At 38.4% G+C, this 21,519-nt stretch overlaps 2 protein-coding genes and 1 long non-coding RNA gene across 3 annotated transcripts; 2 read left to right on the top strand and 1 right to left on the bottom strand.

Annotated features, from left to right (window-relative positions):
• Positions 1 to 17,651, top strand: LOC133181159 (uncharacterized). Its single transcript, XM_061315698.1, has 3 exons — positions 1 to 151; positions 2,693 to 3,031; positions 17,503 to 17,651. Exons 1-3 carry the CDS (start codon positions 1 to 3, stop codon positions 17,649 to 17,651), a joined length of 639 nt encoding a protein of 212 aa, XP_061171682.1.
• On the bottom strand, positions 6,302 to 17,408 carry LOC133180950 (uncharacterized). Its single transcript, XR_009720421.1, has 3 exons — positions 17,216 to 17,408; positions 7,141 to 7,224; positions 6,302 to 6,622 (listed from the first exon to the last, which is right to left on the bottom strand). It is a non-coding gene; the product is annotated as an uncharacterized LOC133180950 (long non-coding RNA).
• A 1,588-nt stretch (positions 17,652 to 19,239) lies between the features above and the next one.
• On the top strand, positions 19,240 to 21,026 carry LOC133180949 (uncharacterized). The gene has a single exon (XM_061315420.1). It carries the CDS (start codon positions 19,270 to 19,272, stop codon positions 20,371 to 20,373), a length of 1,104 nt encoding a protein of 367 aa, XP_061171404.1. The 5' UTR covers positions 19,240 to 19,269; the 3' UTR covers positions 20,374 to 21,026.
• The last annotated feature ends 493 nt before the right edge of the window (positions 21,027 to 21,519 follow it).

Raw genomic sequence — 21,519 nt, forward strand, 5'->3', positions numbered from 1 at the left:
ATGACCGCAATGAACGTTTTTGTTATCGGACACTCTTACATCAGAAGACTAAAGGAATATTGTGTTCAAAAGGGGACAGAAAATTTGGGTTTGGATCCAAAACAATATCATGTTACTTTCAGAGGGAAAGGAGGACTGAAATTGAGTAAATGTGATTCCCGCTCCGAATTTCGAATTCTGGATGTTTCGGGACCGCGATGTTTCGGGACCCCGACGTTTCGGGACCTGACAACACGTTTCGGGACTTGGGCTAACACGTTTCGGGACTTGGGCTAACACGTTTCGGGACTTCTAAATATTTTGTAAAGGAAATGAAATAAAACTTGTTTACTTGTGTTTTTATGTTTATACATGTTTATACATGTATAATTTCTCAGTTTGATACACAATTTATAATTTAAGAAGCACTGATTGGAGTTTTTATTAGTTTTAAAGTTTGCCTGCGGCATGGAGCACGCCTGCCGAGAAAATCAAACGCCCGCGGTGTTGTCTCTTTAATTTCTTATTACAGTATTTGATATATTACCTTTATAAAGTATTTGGTTAACATTTAACCAAAATTTAATTCAATTTTTTTTTTAAGTAAGTATTAGGGCCTATAGTGTTTAAATTGATACGAGAGTTTGTAGAATTCAAGCCGGGAGACAATCGTAACTGCTGTGTGAAGACCACGGACGTGTTTTTTCTTTCTAAGACTTTCTTTCTCTCCTTTTTAATAATAATTTTAGGTATTTGATTTCATATTTGTTTACAAAATTTACAAAGGCTCAAGCTAGCACACGTGCAGTAAAAAACTTTACGTTTTACGGGTAGTTGTTTTGAATCAGAATCTGAAAAATCCCATGTTCAACTTTTTAAACATCAATGTATAAAATTTATAATTATTATTTCAGGTTATATATGCAACAAAATCATAAAAGCAAATTTATACAAAATGTTACAGGTAAGAGAAATGTTATAACTTAAGCTATAAACTAGTTCCTACACATCCATGTATACGTTAAGCAGAGAAGGAAAAAAAAAAAACAAAATGGGTAAGAAAATCAGCATGTATTTGACATTTCAAATATATATAACGTCAAAGAACAGCTTGTAAAGTAAATTTTACTGAAAGTATGAGGTGTATATATATATACCATGTATGCAACATTTGGAAATAAACCAAACTTACTAATTTTCAAAATATAAACACGTTTAACTTATTTTTCATCTTAACGTTTCAAAGTTAGACAATTTCTTCGTCTATGCAAAGTACATGTACTCGATGACTTAAGAAAAATGATGAAAGTAATCGATTTTATTCATTTATTTTAATTAGAAAAAAATTATTCCCACGAAAGTCCCAAATATTCCCGCTATATATTATTGTACTATCAAAATTGTTAATTTGTCTACAATGGTATGGATGTCTGAATTTATGTTTACTGTGTATACACAGACTACAAATCTCAATGAAACTCAATTATCGATCTTCTTGTATACCCGACCAGTGCGTAATATTATATGTGGTGTTACATAGTTAGGTACATGACAAACTTTAAATAATACTGTAAATAAATACTAAATATTATTTAATTTGCAAATATTAAATTTTTCATGCTGCATGTACGTTGTAAAAGTGTTTAAAAGACATTCCACATTGACTACGTTAACAGGTCAACTTAAATTTCAAATTTCCACCTTGCCACATTAAATAGATAAAGCTATGATGAAATTTAAAATGTTTTTAAAGACATTATTTCAAACGATATCAAATGAAATCATGTTGTTTATACCATTTAATGCTTTTTTTAAAGTATGGTATTTTTTTTAAATTTAGGGCCAATGTTCTCGCAACATTTGTAAAATATGTTTATTTACAATGTTTTGGAAACCTTAAAAATGTTTTCGTAACATTTCCAGGGAAGAATCTTACAGATACTATGCCAAAACTTTTTGGAAAAAAAAAATTTTTGAAACCGTTTGGGAAAAGGTAGACAAAATCAAGATCAAAACATTTTGAAAACCTTCATATTTTGTTGAACTATTGTTTGATTCTGAATTATTTCATTTACCAATAAACAAACGATATTTTTTCCATATTTTTAGATTTTTATTTTCTTAAAATAATTTCAAAAGAAACCACACAATCTTTTTAGTTCCCATTACAGGCGGCGTCATTATACATGTACGTAACACCTCCCTATGTACAGAGTATCAGTTGGGATATGTGTACCTGATCCCAGTTGTTGTTTTAACAATTTACTGACATGTTTTTTAAAGATATATTCGACGGTAGCTGGAGATCACTTGAGTATTTTAAAATATCTATCATCAACCTGAGAAGATTAAATTTTGGATCCCCCCCCCATCACCACACACACAAGAAAAAATAACTAATAAAAAAAAATGATAAAAAAATAAAAAGAAATAAAAATGAATATTGTAAAGATTCATTCTTCGTCGTCTGTTACGAAAAAAAACCCATCAAAGTATATCTTTATGACAATTTTTATTATATATATATACATAAAAATTAAAATTCGGATTTAGCTTGAAATATTACGTACTATGTGTAATTAGAATAATATGCTATATCACCATAATAAAATAATTTGTTTAGATCCCGAAAAAAATTAACTCAAGTCCCGAATCGTCTTTACCCAAGTCCCGAACCGTCTTGTTGCTAGTCCCGAAACGTCGTATTAGTCAGGTCCCGAAACGTCGTGGTCCCGAAACATCGTGCACCCCGAATTTCTGTGTTTTGACACTGTCCCGGATGTTGTGTTTTTACAAATCGGCGAGAATGATATTTCCACTTCCACGAATAGCAGAAATTTAGCCATGGATATTATTTCGGTTGCACAATATCTTCGTGACGGAGTTGGTGTGAAATTGATTATTATAGGTCAATTAATTCGCCGTATGCAGTTCGCATCATGCAGAGATTTCAATGCCACAGTGGTTGAAATCAATTTACATGTGCAACAGATGAACGACCCCCTATGTGGTATTCATTATTGGGGACATAGAGGGTTCTGGAATGGGGAGAGTCTATAAGCCCGTGAACTCAATGTTGGGAAGCCCGTGATTTCGATTGTAAACACACATTTTGATACGTAAGCCGTTTATGTGTACCTTCTTGACGTATTGGTAAACAGTCAAAACATTAGCCTAAATTACTGTCTTTTTTATGAATTTAATGAATTTTAAAATTCGCTAAAATAATGAACGTATATATTTATAGTAAACCCAATTTTGTAAGGTCTAGAGCCAACGTAATTATGGATATACAGCCCGTGAATTCATCGACACCCTATAAAGAACTAAGTATGAGGCCCGTGACTTCACAACATCCTATATAGAGCCGTGTATGAGGCCCGTGACTTCACCAACACCCTATATATTGCCGAGTCTGAGGCCCGTGACTTTACCAACACCCTATATAGTGCCGAGTATGAGGCCCGTGACTTCACCAACACCCTATATAGTATTGAGTCTGAGGCCCGTGACTTCACCAACACCCTATAAAGTATTGAGTCTGAGGCCCGTGACTTCACCAACACCCTATATAGTGCTGAATATGAGGCCTGTGACTTCACCGACACCCTAAATAGAGCTAATAATGAGGCCCGTGACTTCACTGACACCCTATATAGTATTGAGTCTGAGGCTCGTGACTTCACCAACACCCTATATAGTGCTGAGTATGAGGCCCATGACTTCACCAACACCCTATATAGTATTGAGTCTGAGGCCCGTGACTTCACCAACACCCTATATAGAGCTAAGTATGAGGCCTGTGACTTCACTGACACCCTATATAGTATTGAGTCTGAGGCCCGTGACTTCACCAACACCCTATATAGTATTGACTCTGATGCCCGTGACTCCACCGACACCCTATATAGAGCTAAGTATGAGGCCTGTGACTTCACTGACACCCTATATAGTATTGAGTCTGAGGCCCGTGACTTCACTGACACCCTATATAGTATTGAGTCTGAGGCCCGTGACTTCACTGACACCCTATATAGAACTAAGTATGAGGCCCGTGACTTCACCAACACCCTATATAGTATTGAGTATGAGGCTCGTGACTTCACCAACACCCTATATAGTGCTGAGTATGAGGCCCGTGACTTCACCAACACCCTATATAGTATTGAGTCTGAGGCCCGTGACTCCACTGACACCCTATATAGAGCTAAGTATGAGGCCCGTGACTTCACTGACACCCTATATAGTATTGAGTCTGAGGCCCGTGACTTCACCGACACCCTATTTACCACTAAGTTTGAGGCCCATGACTTCATTGACATCCCTATATATATAGTACTAGTACTAAGAAATATGCCTGTGACTTCATTTACACTGTATTCCATGAAATAAACATAACAATCCACATTATAAGAACAGAAATATTCATTACAATAGTAAACAAATGTACACACAAATTCACACTTTTTTGTCAGTTTGCAGTCATTTACTTTGTTTTTAATTTACAACAATGCAATTTCATCATGTTCATCCATGTATAATGAAATTAGCCATTATTAAAAAACAAGAGGCCCAAGGGCCTTAACGGTCACCTGAGTGTAATACAACAATTTAAAGGATGCATCGAGTATAAAATGAACTGAAAGGTAAAGCTTTGTTGCCCAAAAGCAAGAAAAATAGAGTGATCAGGATGAACAAAATAATTAGTCTTAATTTTCATTAACAGTTCATAAATTAGGTTCTAATCTGGTCCCCATTCATCACTATCACCATACAGTATATTAAATAATTATCAATGCTTCTGAACTATTTTAATCCCTCGTTGATATCTCTTACATTGGCCTTTCTTGGTCTTTGATGAACATTTAATAAGACAAGTAATTTTTGTCTCATTTTTATTTATCTACTACTTACAAGTCTACCTGATCATTCAAACTATTAAAATACTTTTTGTATTATACAAAAAAAATTCTTGCACAATTCTCTTATTCTATTTACCTTTCAAGTACAATATTTACAGTGATTAATTATCAAAAGTAAATGGCAAAAGGGAATAACTCCTCTCAGTAGAATACAAATTAATAGAGCCCTGGCCAGGACCAGAACATTTGACCAAATGGTCCAGATGTTCAAAAATCTGGTAAAAATACCCTTCTTTATAAAAACTTTACTCTGTTTGCCTCAGATATGCCTAGGTGCAGATAAGATTTTTAAAGAAATAATGCATTTTTACCACAGATTCACTAAATTATCAATGGAGCCCCCCCCCCCCCCCCCCCCCCACCGAGAAACACCAGAGCCTCTGACCCTGGGACCAGAAGTTTGCTCATCATAAGTAATCACTTTGCTTATCTACTTAACATTGAGGAGCAAACAGGATTATTTAATAGAATTAATGTATTTTCACTATATTATCAAGAGCCCCACCCTTACACCAGCACATCTGACCCACTGGGGTCATGAAATTCACTACTCTGGAAGAAGCACTCTTGCTCATCATAAGTATACACTTAGCTTCTTTGCTTTAATTTTAACCAGAAGCAGAAAAGAATATTTTCAAAGAAATTTTGCTTTTTCACTTTATATAATCAATAGAAGCCCCCCCCCCCCTCCTCACCAGAACCCTTGAACCTGGGGTCATGAAATTGTTTAAATAATACTCAGAGGCAGAGATTTTCAAAGAAATAATTCACCTTCACTATAGGATCTATATAGCCCCATCCTAGCACCAGAACCCCTGTCCCTAGGGCCATGAATTTCACAATTTTGGAAGAGGCATCCTTCCTTATCATAACTATGCATTTAATTTGTTTAAATAATACCCAGGAGTAGAGAAGAAGATTTTCAAAGAAATAATGCACTTTCACTATATGATCTATATAGCCCCGCCCTATTACCAGAACCCCTGACCCTGGGGCCATGAATTTCACAATTTTGGTAAAGGGCTCAATGCTTATTACAATCATGCCAACAGTTTGACTGGTTGATGTCCAGGAGTAAAGAAGATTTTTAAAGATTGCATTAATTTTGATGGTTTTGGCCCCACCCCTCAGGCCCCAGGGGGGCAGGGGCCACAAATTTCATAATTTTTGTTCCCCTTCACCCATAGATGCTATATGCCAAAACTGGTTGAAATTGGTTTACTGGTTCCAGAGAAGAAGCTGAAAATGTTCAAAAGTTTACTAACGATGGACGCCGCACGACAATGGATAGAAAGAGATAGCAATAGGTCACCTGAGTAACTCAGGTGACCTAAAAATATATAAGAAAAGATTATTCTTTAAAATTTATAGTTATATAGAATTCACTTTAACAATGCACATATGGTAACAATTAAACAAATTCTTAAATTTCAAATATAACACCAGTTATGTTTATTGTAACTACATGCATCAGCAATGCATTAAATGTGACATTAAGATTGCAGATAATTAGACTAAGTACTGATACAGTAATACCAGCATGCAATACATGTATACATTTCAATTGTTTTGTTTTCTTTTGGCCCTCTTCATAGACATTTCTGTTTGTTGACTGATCTTTTCTCTGCCTCTTCTATTAATTGGCATTCCAGTTCTCAAACACAGACCAAGGAATAGGGCCTCCTTCATCAAGACATTGATTTAAGATGGGCATGCCTAAACTGAAAATGTTTATAAAAATGTGTAATACATGTAAATATTAAATTAAATTAATTATCTGGTATAAATAAATTAATGTCTGCAATTTTTTTTTCAAATTGACACCTGAATAATTACATTGTTAACATTAGCTACAGGCCCATGGGCCAAACTCTCACCTCTCACCTGAGTCAGTATGGCATTGCTGTTCTTCATCAGCAGATTTTTTCATTATTCCCATGTGACTTTGATCACCAATTGTGGACCCAACATATATTTCCAATATGACAATCATTAATGACCTTACTTTCAATATTAATTCTTTGAGAATGAACTTTCATTTTTGCACAAAAAGCACTTTAAGTCATCTACTAGTGATAAGAAATACCAATGCCGAGTTTTAAACTAATATTACAAAATCAAGCTGCTGGAGATTACATGTACATCATTCAGGCTCATGATAGGACAGACAAACAGACCCCAATAACTACCATATTCTTTACCCAGGGGGATGGTGATAGACAAATAAAGAAAAAGAAACACTTACACTGGATATTCTCTCAACAGCTTTTCAAGTATGTTATTCTCAAGAACTGTAAAAGTGTGGTATCTGGTATATATTGACCTGAAAAGGTATTCAAATACTGTATTTGAAAACACATTAAATACTCCTAAATGAAGGATTCCTCTTTCTTTCTAATGCAAAATCAAGGCCCCCGTGACCAAAAAAAAAAAAAAAAAAAAAAAAACAAGAGGCCCAAGGGCTTTAACGGTCACCTGAGTTTTATACAACAATTTAGAAGTTAAATACACTGATAGATGAAGCTTTGTTGCCCTAAAGCAAGAAAAATAGGAAGATCAGGATCAACAAAATAATTAGTCTAGTATTCAGTATCAACTCATAAATTAAGTTGTAATCTGCCCCCCACTTAACACTATCACCATGCAGACTATTAACAAACTATTAGTGCTTCTGTACTATTTTTAAACCCATATTAAGACCTCTAGCATTGACCTCTCTTATGGTCTTGGAAGAACTTTTAATAAGATAAGTTATTTTTGTCTCATTTTTATTTATCTATTACTTACAGGTCTACCTGATTATTAAAACTATGAAAGTACTTTTTGAATTATATGATAAACATTCTTGCATAATTATCTTATTCTATTATCCTTTCAAATACATTATTTACAGTGATTAATTATCAAAGGTGAATGGAAAAGGGGAATAACTTCTCTCAGTAGAATACAAATTAATAGAGCCTTGCCCAGGACCAGAATGCTTAGACAAATGGTCCAGATGTTCAAAAATCTGGTAGAAATACGCTTACTTATATCATTTAAACTTTTACTCAGTTTTCTTCCAATATACCCAGAAGCAGAGAAGAATTTCACAGGTACAATGCATTTTCACTACAGATTCAACAAAGCCTTACCCTAACACCAGAACCCAAGACCAAGGGTCAAGAAATTTACAAATTTGGAAGAGTTACCCTCATCATCATAACTATCGACTTCAAAGAATTAACATTTTTCCACTATATTATCAAAAGCCCCCCCCCCCCCCCCTCGTTATGCCAGAACCCCTGACGCTAGGACCACAAGATTTAAAAATTCTGTTTGAAGCTCCCATTTTCATCATAGCTAAGCAATTTATTTATCAGCTCAACACTAAGGGGCCGAGGATTAATTAATGATTAATTAATAGAATTAATGCTTTTTCACTATATAATCAATAGAGCCCCCCCCCCCCCCCCTCCCCATTCCTCAAGAATCCCAAAAACTGAGGACATATATTTAAAAATTTTGGACAGGCATCCTTGCCTATCATAATCATGCACTTAGTTTGTTTAAATAATCTCCAGTAGCAGAGAAGATTTTCAAAGAATCAATGCATTTTCACTATATAATCAATAGAGCCCCGCCCTAACACCAGAACCCCTGACCCTAGGGCCATGAAATTCACATTTTTTGAAAAGGCAACCTTATGCATCATAACCATGCACTTAGTTTGTTTAAATAATACCCAGGAGCAGAGAAGAAGATTTTCAAAGAATTAATGCATTTTCACTATATAATCAATAGAGCCCCACCCTAACATCAGAACCCTTGACCCAGGGGCCATGGCTTTTACAATTCTGGAAGAGGCCCACCTCCTCATTATAACTATGTACTTAGTTTAACACCTTAATGCCCAGGAGCAGAGGAGAAGATTTTCATCAAATTTATGCATTTTCACTATATAGTCGATAGAGCCCTGCCCTAACACCAGAACCCCTGACCCTGGGGCCATGAATTTCACAATTTTGGAAGAGGCACTCTTGCTCTTCATAACTATGTACTTAGTTACTTTATTTAATACCCAGGAACAGAGAAGAAGATTTTCAAAGAATTAATGCATTTTCACTATATAATCAATAGAGCACCGCCCTAACACCAGAACCCCTGACCCTGGGGCCATGAATTTCACAATTTTGAAAGAGGCACTCTTGCTCTTCATAACTATGTACTTAGTTAGGCCAAATAAAAAATATGTGTGGTTCCGGTTACCCGACCGTCCCTATTTTATACCCCCGACCTAAACTTTTTTCCGGCAATTTTTATATTTTTTCGAGAATTTCCCCCAACTTCCATCATCGGCTCCAGTATTAGTTTTAGTTTCAGCGATGGCGGTCTCCTTGCAAAACATCATTTCAACACATAGTGCAAGTTTTTGATAGTGTTAAATCCAAATCGAGCTAGCATGTAGGTGTCCCCTACCAATGTTGACTAGTATATTATCACACCACATCTAAATGCCACTTGCAAAGCAGTGATAGGTATTATTTAGAAAAATTAAGAAAATCATTTTGTAAAAAAAAAAAAAAAAAAAAAAAAAAAAAAATTCCCTACCTACCTACCCTAATATTTTTGGAGATGTAACCGGAACCACACATATTTTTTGGTTTTGCCATACTTTATTTAATGCCCAGGAGCAGAGAAGAAGATTTTCATCAAATTTATGCATTTTCACTATATAATCAATAGAACACTGCCCTAACACCAGAACCCCTGACCCTGGGGCCATGAATTTCACAATTTTGGAAAAGGCACTCTTGCTCTTCATAACTATGTACTTAGTTACTTTATTTAATACCCAGGAGCAGAGAAGAAGATTTTCAAAGAATTAATGCATTTTCACTATATGATCTATATAGCCCCGCCCTAGCACCAGAACCCCTGACCCTGGGGCCATGAATTTCACAATTTTGGTAAAGGGCTCAATGCTTATTACAATCATGCCTACAGTTTGACTGGTTGATGTCCAGGAGTAAAGAAGAAGATTTTTAAAGATTGCATTAATTTTGATGGTTTTGGCCCCACCCCTCAGGCCCCAGGGGGGCAGGGGCCACGAATTTCATAATTTTTGTTCCCCTTCACCTATAGATGCTATATGCCAAAATTGGTTGAAATTGGTTCACTGGTTCCAGAGAAGAAGCTGAAAATGTTCAAAAGTTTACGCCCGACGGACGACGCACGACGACGGACAAAAAGAGATAGCAATAGGTCACCTGAGTGACTCAGGTGACCTAAAAACAAGAGGGCCATGGGCCACATCGCTCACCTGAGCACATTGGCTAGGCAAAAGCACAAATCAGTTCAGTTTTGAAAAGATTACGGGGGGTTTGAATTTTAAACTACGTATACCTGATGTCATGTCAATATAACAAATGGCTTGTTGTACTAGAAAAGATTTTAAAATATTTTTCCCACATATTCCTTTGTAAAAATTTGATCCCCCATTGTGGCTCCTCCCTATCCCAGGGGTCATCTTTTGAACAAACTTAAATCTACACTACCTGAGGATGCTTCCATATCAATATGACTAAACATAGCTTTTCTGTTCTTGAGAAGAAATATTTTTTCTATATGTTCTTATGTAAAACTTTTGACCCCCCATTGGGCCCCTACCTACCCCAAGGGGTCATCATTTGAACAAAATTGAATATACACTACCTGAGGATGTTTTCATATCAATATCACTAAATATGATTTTCAGTTCCTGAGAAGATATTTTCCAATATTATGTTCCTATGTAAAATTTTTGATCCCCCATTGTGGCCCGACCCTATCCCCGGGGGTCATCATTTTAACAAACTTGAATCTACACTACCTGAGGATGCTTCCATAAAAATATGACTCACCATGGCTTTGCTGCTCTTGAGAAGAAGATTTTGAAAGATTTTTCCTATATATTTGTATGTAAAACTTTGATCCTCCATTTTGTCCCCACCCTACCCCCAGGGGTCATGATTTGAACAAACTTGAATCTACACTACTTGAGGATGCTTCCACATGAGTTTCATCTTTCCTGGCCCTGTGGTTCAAGAGAAGAAGATTTTCAAAAGATGCTATTAATTTTTCACTAATTCTTCATTATCTCCCTTTGAAAGAGGGTGTGGCCCTTCATTTGAACAAACTTGAATCCCCTTCACCCAAGGATACTCTGTATCAAGTTTGGTTGGCCCAGTGGTTCTTGAGAAGAAGTCGAAAATGTTAAAACTTTACAGAGAGACAGACGCCGGACATAAAGTGATCAGAAAAGCTCACTTGAGCTTTTGACTCGGGTGAGCTAAAATGATAACAAGAGGCCCACGGGCCACATAGCTCACCTGAACACTGTGGCTAGGAAAAAGCAAACATCAGTTTAGTATTAAAAAGCTTAAATGTATAAGTGCCCTCGACCTACCCCTATCAGGGATAAGGGTGGGCCGGGAAATGATTTTTACAAAATTGAATCTACAGTCATTAAGGATGCTTACATATTTTTTTGAATAAGTGTGACTTTTTGCCTACAAATTTCAACTTTCATTGTGACCTTAACCTATCCTCGGGGTTCATACTTTGAACAAACATGACTCTAAACTATCTGATGATGCTTCCATATAATTATGACCAACCAATGGCTTTGCTGTTCTTGAGAAGAAGATTTTTCCTAAATATTCCTATGTACAACTTTGACCGTCCATAGTGGTTTTATAGGGTGTCAGTGAAGTCACGGGCCTCAGACTCAGTTCTATATAGGGTGTTGGTAATATCAAGGGCCTCATTCTCGGTTCTGTATAGGGTGTCGGTGAAGTCATGGGCCTCAGACTCAATACTATATAGGGTGTCGGTGAAGTCACGGGCCTCATACTTAGTTCTATATAGGGTGTTGGTGAAGTCACGGGCCTCATACATAGTTCTATATAGGGTGTCGGTGAAGTCATGGGCCTCAGACATAATACTATATAGGGTGTCGGTGAAGTCACGGGCCTCATACTCGGCACTATATAGGGTGTTGGTGAAGTCACGGGCCTCAGACTCAATACTATATAGGGTGTTGGTGAAGTCACGGGCCTCATACTTAGTTCTATATAGGGTGTCGGTGAAGTCACGGGCCTCAGACATAATACTATATAGGGTGTCGGTGAAGTCACGGGCCTCATACTCGGCACTAAATAGGGTGTTGGTGAAGTAACGGGCCTCAGACTCAGTTCTGTATAGGGTGTCGGTGAAGTAACAGGCCTCAGACGCTGTACTATATTGGGTGTTGATGAAGTCACGGGCCTCAAACTGAGTTCTATATAGGTTGTCGGTGAAGTCACGGGCCTCAGACTCAATACTATATGAAGTGTCGGTGAAGTCATGGGCCTCAAACTGAGTTCTATATAGGGTGTCGGTGAAGTCACGGGCCTCAGATTCAGTACTATATGGGGTGTTGATGAAGTCACGGGCCTCATACTCAGTACTATATAGGGTGTTATTGAAGTCATGGGCCTCAGACTCAGTTCTGTATAGGGTGTCAGTGAAGTCACAGGCCTCAGACTCTGTACTATATTGGGTTTTGATGAAGTCACAGGCCTCAAACTGAGTTTGATATAGGGTGTCAGTGAAGTCACGGGCCTCAGACTCAGTTCTATATAGGGTGTCGGTGAAGTCACGGGCCTCAGACTCGGTACTATATGGGGTGTTGAAGAAGTCACGTGCCTCAGACTTAGTACTATATAGGTGTCGGTGAAGTTGCCTCAAACTCAGTTCTATATAGGGTGTTGGTGAAGTCACGGGCCTCTTACTCAGTACTCTATAGAGTGTCAGTGAAGTCAAGGGCAACATACTGAGTTCTATATAGGTTGTCGGTGAAGTCATGGGCCTCAGACTCAGTACTCTATGGGGTGTCAATGAAGTCACAGGCAACATACTTAGTTCTATATAGGTTGTAGGTGAAGTCACGGGCCTCAGACTCAGTTCAATGTAGGGTGTTGGTGAAGTCACAGCCCTCAGACTCAGTTCTATATAGGATGTTGGTGAAGTCATGGGCCTCAGACTCAGTTCTATATAGGGTGTCGGTGAAGTCACGGGCCTCAGACTCAATACTATATGAGGTGTCGATGAAGTCACGGGCCTCAAACTGAGTTCTATATAGGGTATTGGTGAAGTCATGGGCCTCAGATTCAATACTATATGGGGTGTCGATGAAGTCACGGGCCTCATACTGAGTACTATATAGGGTGTCGGTGAAGTCACAGGCCTCAGACTCAGTTGTATATAGGGTGTCGATGAAGTCAGGGGCCTCAGACTCGGTACAATATGGGGTGTTGATGAAGTCATGGGCCTCATACTGAGTTCTATATAGGTGTCGGTGAAGTCATGGGCCTCAGACTCGATACTATATGGGGTGTCGGTGAAGTCATGGGCCTCATAATACTCAGTACTATATAGGGTGTGGGTGAAGTCACGGGCCTCAGACTCAGTTCTATACATGTATAGGGAGTTGGTGAAGTCACGGGCCTCAGACTCAGTTCTATATACGGTGTCAGTGAAATCACGGGCCTCTTACTCAGTTCTCTTGATATAACAAGATTGTCATATTTCTGGTTTGAACAATGCCATGCATACATAGGGTAATATGAACTATTTTCTATGAAATCAGTAGGTGACTCTCAACCCTCCCCCTTTTTAGCTCACCTCGACGAAGTCGAGATGAGCTTATGCTATACCCCCGGCGTCGGCGTCGGTGTCGGCGTCGGCGTTAGCGTCGGCGTCCCAGGTTAAAGTTTTAGGAGCAAGTCCCATTCCCAAGTAACTATAAGCCCTACCTGGACCAAACTTGCATGGATGATGCATCTAGGGATGGACACTACCACACTTGCTTCGGATGCTGGATCTGACCTAGATTTTCCAGATGAGTGACCAGGTTAAAGTTTTAGGAGCAGGTCCATTCCCAAGTAACTATAAGCCCTACCTGGACCAAACTTGCATGGATGATGCATCTAGGGATGGACACTACCACACTTGCTTCGGATGCTGGATCTGACCTAGATTTTCCAGATGAGTGACCAGGTTAAAGTTTTAGGAGCAGGTCCATTCCCAAGTAACTATAAGCCCTACCTTGACCAAACTTGCATGGATGATGCATCTAGGGATGGACACTACCACACTTGCTTCGGATGCTGGATCTGACCTAGATTTTCCAGATGAGTGACCAGGTTAAAGTTTTAGGAGCAGGTCCATTCCCAAGTAACTATAAGCCCTACCTTGACCAAACTTGCATGGATGATGCATCTAGGGATGGACACTACCACACTTGCTTCGGATGCTGGATCTGACCTAGATTTTCCGGATGAGTGACCAGGTTAAAGTTTTAGGAGCAGGTCCATTCCCAAGTAACTATAAGCCCTACCTTGACCAAACTTGCATGGATGATGCATCTAGGGATGGACACTACCACACTTGCTTCGGATGCTGGATCTGACCTAGATTTTCCGGATGAGTGACCAGGTTAAAGTTTTAGGAGCAGGTCCATTCCCAAGTAACTATAAGCCCTACCTGGACCAAACTTGCATGGATGATGCATCTAGGGATGGACACTACCACACTTGCTTCGGATGCTGGATCTGACCTAGATTTTCCAGATGACTGACCAGGTTAAAGTTTAAGGAGCAGGTCCATTCCCAAGTAACTATAAGCCCTACCTGGACCAAACTTGCATGAATGATGCATCTAGGGATGGACACTACCACACTTGCTTCGGATGCTGGATCTGACCTAGATTTTCCAGATGAGTGACCAGGTTAAAGTTTTAGGAGCAGGTCCATTCCCAAGTAACTATAAGCCCTACCTTGACCAAACTTGCATGGATGATGCATCTAGGGATGGACACTACCACACTTGCTTCGGATGCTGGATCTGACCTAGATTTTCCAGATGAGTGACCAGGTTAAAGTTTTAGGAGCAGGTCCATTCCCAAGTAACTATAAGCCCTACCTTGACCAAACTTGCATGGATGATGCATCTAGGGATGGACACTACCACACTTGCTTCGGATGCTGGATCTGACCTAGATTTTCCGGATGAGTGACCAGGTTAAAGTTTTAGGAGCAGGTCCATTCCCAAGTAACTATAAGCCCTACCTGGACCAAACTTGCATGGATGATGCATCTAGGGATGGACACTACCACACTTGCTTCGGATGCTGGATCTGACCTAGATTTTCCGGATGAGTGACCAGGTTAAAGTTTTAGGAGCAGGTCCATTCCCAAGTAACTATAAGCCCTACCTGGACCAAACTTGCATGGATGATGCATCTAGGGATGGACACTACCACACTTGCTTCGGATGCTGGATCTGACCTAGATTTTCCAGATGACTGACCAGGTTAAAGTTTAAGGAGCAGGTCCATTCCCAAGTAACTATAAGCCCTACCTGGACCAAACTTGCATGAATGATGCATCTAGGGATGGACACTACCACACTTGCTTCGGATGCTGGATCTGACCTAGATTTTCCAGATGAGTGACCAGGTTAAAGTTTTAGGAGCAGGTCCATTCCCAAGTAACTATAAGCCCTACCTGGACCAAACTTGCATGGATGATGCATCTAGGGATGGACATGGCCACACTTACTTCGGATGCTGGATCTGAACTAGATTTTCCGGATGAGTGACCAGGTTAAAGTTAAATGAGCAGGTCCATTCCCAAGTAACTATAAGCCCTACCTTGACCAAACTTGCATGGATGATGCATCTAGGGATGGACACTACCACACTTGCTTCGGATGCTGGATCTGACCTAGATTTTCCAGATGAGTGACCAGGTTAAAGTTTTAGGAGCAGGTCCATTCCCAAGTAACTATAAGCCCTACCTGGACCAAACTTGCATGGATGATGCATCTAGGGATGGACATGGCCACACTTACTTCGGATGCTGGATCTGAACTAGATTTTCCGGATGAGTGACCAGGTTAAAGTTTAAGGAGCAGGTCCATTCCCAAGTAACTATAAGCCCTACCTTGACCAAACTTGCATGGATGATGCATCTAGGGATGGACACTACCACACTTGCTTCGGATGCTGGATCTGACCTAGATTTTCCAGATGAGTGACCAGGTTAAAGTTTTAGGAGCAGGTCCATTCCCAAGTAACTATAAGCCCTACCCGGACCAAACTTGCATGGATGATGCATCCAGGGATGGACACTACCACACTTGCTTCGGATGCTGGATCTGACCTAGATTTTCCACATGTGAGACCAGGTTTAGATTTAGGAGTAGTCTCGTTTCCAAGTAACTATAAGCCCTACCTGGACCAAACTTTCATGGATGATGCATCTAGGGATGTACACTAACCAACCTGCTTCGAATGCTGGATCTGACCTAGATTTTCCACATGAGTGAATTTTAGCCATATTTTAACCAAATTAGCATGGATGATGTATCTAGGGATGGACACTTCCAGACTTGCCTTGGATTCTGAATCTGATGTACATTTTCCAGATGAGTGACCAGGGTAATTTTTTGGAGTAGCTATATAATATTATGGCCTGTTATGATTAAACTTGCATAGATGGGGCATCTAAGGATGAAAACTTCCAGACTTGCTTTGGATGTTGGAAGTGACAAAAATTACCTTGATTACTAAACAGGTCAAAAGTTTTTTGAGCAGGTCTATAATTAAATCAAACTTGCATGGCCATTGATCTTGGGATGTACCCTAACTAGAAAAAAAATATGATGTGAAATTTGCCTTACATGTAGATAACATTCGTCGAGGTGAGCTTCGTAATCTTTGATTACCTATGTTTTCCTCTGAGTTTATATTATTTAGTATATATACACAAAATTAGTCTGTGCTGTTTGTAATTGTATAAATCATGCTTGTTGTTTGTGATGCCTGAACGGGCCCTGATTTGGAAATAAGGAATCTATCTTTCTGATAGAATATGATTCATCCCCCTTATTTGGATATGAATTTCTGAAAAAATAATATGTGCATTTTTTATGTCTGTTTAATTTTTTAAATAAAGGTCTCTTTTTTAAAACTGAATTATAAATTAGTTTTTAAAAGTTAAAAACTTTCCATAGAACTTTTTTATGTCTATATTTCCTCTCCGTAATTAATTTTCTTTAAAGAAAATAATTAGTAAATTTGCAACGGGCTTAGAAAGGTTAAATAGAAGATCTAATGAAAATGTCATTTATTGATAACATGTAACTATAAGTTAGTCTATTAAATAGATTACATGTTTTGAAGATATGGGCATATTTTATAAAATTAACATTTCCGTCCGAAAATATACTTTAAAACAAATCTTACTTACCACGACACAAATTGACATCCCGTGCTGATTGAACGTACTTCAATGAATTGCTGAAGGATTTCCTCTGACAAAACCCAACCTCGTATACACTTTTCGTCTCTATTTTCTAATCTAAACCCTGTTACCGATTCTGCAATTGAAGATATTTTCACATAGCCTGATCACTTTCTAATGAACGATTGTCGATAGCACGGCTGCAAGTTAAAAGCGAAAGTAAAAATGACGTATGCATTTTTTGTGTACTTGACTTCACGGGCTTCCGGTTGTTTCAGATAACGGGCTTATAGATTTTCCCTTCTGGAATGACCTGCAATATCTAGGACCAGATGGTGTCCATCTGCTCTGTGCCCCTACTGAGGACCAGCCTATGAGGAAATATCTCCGCAGTGTCAGGAATGCGGTGATCCTGCTTTCTAAATTACTAAGGCCAGTATAATTTTTGCCTTGCATATTGTTCATTTTTTTATGAGCACTAAAGTATTTCTATGTCACAATTAAACAACAAACATACACGATAATATTGTGTTGATTTGAGACATGCTCTCAATGTGACATTTGAAGATGAAGAGTTAAATATCAATTGTGCCTAATTAAAAGACAGATACCTCAGTTTGCACACAAAAGGCAGGTATGATAGGTAGTTGAATATATAACAATCAAGTATGACACATGTTTTAATTTTAGTTGTTGTTATTGCCCTGTAAAACCAGTTAGATATTTCTTGATGCCTTCTAGGTCAGAATCAGAGAATTACACATACTATTCATCAAATGATCTGAGTTCATTATGTAATTAGGAGTCAGTGTATCTCTTTTATTTACATGTTGGGGCAGTTTTAGTAAAACCCAATATATATTTAGTCTTATGTCAACAGGTGTTTAGGAGTCAGTGTGTTGGCGGTATTTACATGTACATGTTCGTGTGGGTCAGAGTGTACCCATTTAATTTGTTTGAATAAAGTCAACATGTAATTAGGAGTCTGAGTTACTCTGTTATTTACATGTTTGTGTGGGTCGGAGTTACCCATATATTTTTTGATTAATGTAACATGTAATTAGGAGTCAGAGTTACTCTGTTATTTACATGTTTGTGTAGGTCGGAGTTACCCATATATTTTTTGATTAATGTAACATGTAATTAGGAGTCTGAGTTACTCTGTTATTTACATGTTTGTGTGGGTCGGAGTTACCCATATATTTTTTGATTAATGTAACATGTAATTAGGAGTCAGAGTTACTCTGTTATTTACATGTTTGTGTGGGTCGGAGTTACCCATATATTTTCTGATTAATGTAACATGTAATTAGGAGTCAGAGTTACTCTGTTATTTACATGTTTGTGTGGGTCGGAGTTACCCATATATTTTCTGATTAATGTAACATGTAATTAGGAGTCAGAGTTACTCTGTTATTTACATGTTTGTGTGGGTCGGAGTTACCCATATATTTTCTGATTAATGTAACATGTAATTAGGAGTCAGAGTTACTCCGTTATTTACATGTTTGTGTGGGTCGGAGTTACCCATATATTTTCTGATTAATGTAACATGTAGTTAGGAGTCAGAGTTACTCTGTTGTTTACATGTTTAGTGTGGGTCGGAGTTACCCAGATATTTTGGGGTCAGATTTCTTTACATAATTTTATTTAGTTTAATTTGAATATGTAATTAGGAGTCAAAGATACTCTGTTATTTACATAGTTTTGGTTATAGGAGTTATTCAATTCAGGGATTTTGTGGGGAGTTAAACTATAGACATTTGGTAAATGATTTTCATCATGTAATAGAGTACAGCTGTTAGCTAGGTACTCAGATGTCGTCAATTAGACTCTCTGTAATTGTGCCATAATGTGTCTAACCTGTTTTGGATAACTATTTTGTCTTCGCTTAGGAATCAGTATTCCCCACTCTGTTAAAAAAAAAAAAAAAAAATTGCAAGTTCACAATCTCACAGCTGGCATTCATATACTTGAAATATGTATTGCCATTATCATTGTGAGATGAGACTAAATCTGTAGAGTTTTGTTTTTTAATAATATTCTCTTCTTCAGAAGCAATGCCACCAAAGAAAAGAAGCAAAAAAGGGGAACTCGCAGCAGATGAGCAGTCCAGTTCCTCCAGCACAGGGAGAAAGCGAAAGCGAGTGACTCCTACTCAACAGACAGAGACTGTGATGCAGAGTGCTCTGCCAACCATTGACTACACACTACTGGCAAAACACATATTAACTGAACAACAGAAATTAACATCCAGTGAGAATGGACTTGCTGAGGCAACCGTGAGCCAACATGGGGAAGCATCCACATCAGTTATCCAAAACAAGGAGCCACAGTCCAGCAGTGAGCTAGTTAACCCTGCAGCAACTACGAGTGTTACAGATGGTACCCCACAAGCTAGTGCCATGGTCCCAGCCTCTGCACTTGGTGCACTTCTGGACAATGTTTTTACAGGTGAGCCAGCAGGCAGTAATTCTGACACTAATCCACAAATTCAATTAACAGATTGCGTGCCTCTTGGGGCTACAGTTTCCTCCAAATTAAAACTTAAAATTTGGAATAATGAATTTGTTGACCTGAAACTTCTTTTACCCAACTCAAATGAAGAGCCCCTTTCAATTATGGTAAAAGCTGGTAAAATTGAACTGCAGCAAACATCATCAAATAAAAATCCAATAACAATCCATCAATGGACAGATGCATTTTTGATATTTAGTACCATATATCTACAGAAATTCCCTCAGGAGGCAAGCAATCTGTTGAAATATATGTTTACTATTCGTGACATAAGCAAGCTCCATGGTGAGCAAGCATGGAGGACTTATGATGAGTCTTTTAGGAAAATTAGGGAGACATCCCTCTTACCATGGGAAAGAGTAGTAACAGAGTTACGGTTAAAGGCAGCCTCTGTGGGAATTAGGTCTCCAAACAAATTGCAAGGGAGTAGTGGCAAACGACAGCCTTTTCGTCCCAAATACTGCTTCGCGTACAACAAAGGGCAAAAGTGTAACTCCCACCCTTGTAGATTTTCCCATACCTGCCAAGACTGTCATGGTCCCCACCCCCGAGTTCAATGTACAGGCATACGGTCCAACTCATCTTCCTCAATTAGAAATGGCAGTAGCCCTTCCAACTCCAGTAAACCCAGTACAACTCAAAAGTGAGTTAGAAGGTTATGAAAAAGAAAAACTGAATTTTCTAGTTTCAGGGTTCACATTTGGTTTCCGTTTAGGGTGTGTCAAAACCCCTTCCATTCACCCTCCTCATAATCACAAATCAACCTATGAACACCCAGATATTGTAGATGACTATATTAATGCAGGTTTAAGTAGGCAAAGAATTTCAGGCCCATTTACACATCCACCCCTACCACTTTTTAAAACTTCTCCATTGGGGGTTGTCCCTAAATCTGAACCAAATAAATACAGAATTATTCATGATCTTTCTTTTCCAGCCCAGGATTCAGTCAATTCAAATATTCCTAAAGAATGTTCTGAAGTTCATTATGATTCAGTTGACACTGTTGTAGCACTGGTACGTCAGTTTGGGAAAGGTTCTCTTATGGCTAAATCAGATATTAAAGATGCCTTTCGAATTATACCAGTACATCCGTCTGATTATCATCTTTTGGGTTTTACATGGCAAGGTCAATTTTATTATGAGCGTTGTCTGCCAATGGGGGCAAGCAGTTCTTGTCAATTATTTGAACAGTTAAGTACAGCTCTTCAATGGGTAATGTTAAACAAACTGAAGGCTTCAGGCATGTCTCATATTTTGGATGATTTCTTTTTCATTGGGCCTCCAAACTCACAGAAATGCAAACATGATTTGAACAACTTTTTGTCGTTATGTGGAGGAATGTTAATTCTTCCACATAAAAAACCTTCGGGCCAGTGACATGCATTACTATTTATGGTATTGAGGTAGATTCCGTTGATATGGTGAGCCGCCTTCCACTTGACAAACTCGAGAAATGTAAAAATTTAGTGCGTCAGTTTATAAACAGGAAGAAGGTTGCATTACGGGAACTTCAGTCATTAATTGGAGTGTTAAACTTTGCATGTTTGGTAGTGGTTCCTGGTAGGGCTTTTTTACGCCGGTTAATCGATTTGACAATAGGGATTGTGAAACCTCATTACCTTATCCGTTTTAATAAGGAGGTAAGAGCAGATTTGGCAATGTGGCTGCACTTCCTAGAAAATTTTAATGGAAAATCAGTTCTTTTTCCAGAGGAATGGGAATCATCAGATATCACCCGATTATTTACAGATGCTTCTGGTTTATTAGGGTTTGCTGCTGTGTTTGGATGT

The sequence above is a fragment of the Saccostrea echinata genome, unplaced genomic scaffold (assembly GCF_033153115.1).
Source record: "Saccostrea echinata isolate AGI-Se365-2 ecotype Australia unplaced genomic scaffold, CSIRO_AGI_Sech_v1 ptg000008l, whole genome shotgun sequence".
NCBI lineage: Eukaryota > Metazoa > Mollusca > Bivalvia > Ostreida > Ostreidae > Saccostrea > Saccostrea echinata.

Bases quoted from the DNA above. Each gene is read 5' to 3' on its own strand.
- LOC133180949 (XM_061315420.1), top strand. From the start codon at position 19,270: ATGCCACCAAAGAAAAGAAGCAAAAAAGGGGAACTCGCAGCAGATGAG.
- LOC133181159 (XM_061315698.1), top strand. From the start codon at position 1: ATGACCGCAATGAACGTTTTTGTTATCGGACACTCTTACATCAGAAGA. The intron at 152-2,692 runs GTGATTCCCGCT...CGTATTAGTCAG, and splicing joins AGGACTGAAATTGAGTAAAT to GTCCCGAAACGTCGTGGTCC. The intron at 3,032-17,502 runs GTCTATAAGCCC...ACGGGCTTATAG, and splicing joins AGGGTTCTGGAATGGGGAGA to ATTTTCCCTTCTGGAATGAC.